Source organism: Saccostrea cucullata, unplaced genomic scaffold (assembly GCF_032062105.1).
Source record: "Saccostrea cucullata isolate Sc308-1 unplaced genomic scaffold, CSIRO_AGI_Scuc_v1 ctg1735, whole genome shotgun sequence".
Taxonomy (NCBI): domain Eukaryota; kingdom Metazoa; phylum Mollusca; class Bivalvia; order Ostreida; family Ostreidae; genus Saccostrea; species Saccostrea cuccullata.
In genome coordinates, this window is record NW_026924021.1 from 174,423 (window position 1) to 176,044 (window position 1,622).

Sequence of the window (1,622 nt, forward strand, 5' to 3'; positions counted from 1 at the left end):
ACAAAATCGGCACAATCAATTTTGATGAGATTGACTTTTTAGCAATAACCGAGGATGATTTCACTCTATCACAGATATGTGATGCCATTGAAAAAGAAGAGGAACTCATTGATGGTATGAATCACTTTGACATTAACCCGACAGGCGCGAATGCACTGAACCTCGATCTGTTTGGAGATTTTAATTTGGACGGCATGGACGGAGGTGCCACCGATAGTTTCAGTGAAACGAACAGCGATGAGTCGACCAAGCGTTTCGGGGGAATTTCTGATTCCGAAATTGAGAAGTTGATTTCTAGTCAAGAAAATCAAAATACAAAGAGAAATACTCGTTGGGCATTTGGGGTTTTCGAAAAGTGGCGCCAAGAAAAAAACAAGAATCTGCCTTTTGAACTTGCAGTACCGGAACTTCTACACATGGATGTTTCTACTATGAGTTATTCATTGACACATTTTGTATGCGACGCACGGAAGAAGGACGGAAGTGAATACCCACCTAAGTCGGTCTACTATCTAGTTTGTGGATTGTTAAGGTATTTGCGAGACAACAAGAGACATGACATTAATTTCTTTTCAGACTTGAAATTTGCAGAGTTTAGAAAAACGCTGGATGCTCAAATGAAATCCCTCTTGTCTAAAGGACTGGGAACTAAAGTCAAACAGGCAGATCCAATAACTCAAGAAGACGAAGAACTGCTTTGGGAAAGAGAAGTACTGGGAAACAAGTCCGCGGAAACGCTACAGTATACAGTGTTTTTTTACATGTGTAAATTATTCGGGTTGCGGGGATTTGATGAGCATAGAGACTTGACATGTGCAAACGTCACGATTTTTGAGGATGGGCGAGGTAAATACATCCACTTTTGCGGCGGTTCAAACAAGACTTTTAAGGGAGGACTTGCCCACCTATCTCTGCAAAGTAAAGACATTCGGCACTATTGTCAACCAGGTACGGTATTTTTCCTTTAGATTGATTTTTTTACATTTAAAACTACTAATTGATGAATATTAATTTATTTTTGTTACTTTTTTTTAAGGAGATCGATGCATAGCCGACTATTTTCATCAGTACCTTGATGCACTTGGAAACGAGGGGGAGTTTTACAGACGTCCACTTGCAGGGAACCCTATTCGATATGGTGCACAAGTTGTTGGTGTTAATAAGATTAAAACCTTCATGAAAATCATCTGCAAAAAGGGGGGTCTCGTTGGAAACTTTACTAACCACAGTGGAAAGCGCACCTGTGCTAGCCAGTTGTACAGCGCTGGAATGGATGAACAGGCGATCATGGAGCGAACCGGACATAGGTCAGAGCGAGCAGTACGGAAGTACAAACGATCATGTCCAGAGGTAGCAGAGAATGTCAGTAAAATACTTGATCCACCGGCGCCGAAAGCAATGAAAATGGAAACACCGTATGACGAAAATGATAACCAAGAACCTATGTGTGCTGAAAATACGCTGGAAAAAGTCTGTGAGAGTTTGCAGTCTATGGCCTCTAGCAGCAATTCGTCTAAACAAATCGACAACAGGGCAATGGCGGATTTGACCAACAAGTTTCAGTTTGAAAACTGTAAAATTTCGTTCAATTTTTGAGACAAACGCTTGTGACATGGCTTAAT

At 41.0% G+C, this 1,622-nt stretch overlaps 1 protein-coding gene across 1 annotated transcript; it reads left to right on the forward strand.

Annotated features, from left to right (window-relative positions):
- On the forward strand, positions 1-1,622 carry LOC134265498 (uncharacterized). Its single transcript, XM_062747716.1, has 2 exons — positions 1-948; positions 1,037-1,622. The coding sequence occupies exons 1-2, from the start codon at positions 117-119 to the stop codon at positions 1,594-1,596; spliced, it is 1,392 nt and encodes a 463-aa protein (XP_062603700.1). The 5' UTR covers positions 1-116; the 3' UTR covers positions 1,597-1,622.

Excerpts from the sequence above, each read along its gene's own strand:
- LOC134265498 (XM_062747716.1), top strand. The coding sequence starts at position 117 with ATGAATCACTTTGACATTAACCCGACAGGCGCGAATGCACTGAACCTC. Across the intron at positions 949-1,036 it reads TCGGCACTATTGTCAACCAG|GAGATCGATGCATAGCCGAC; the intron begins GTACGGTATTTT and ends CTTTTTTTTAAG.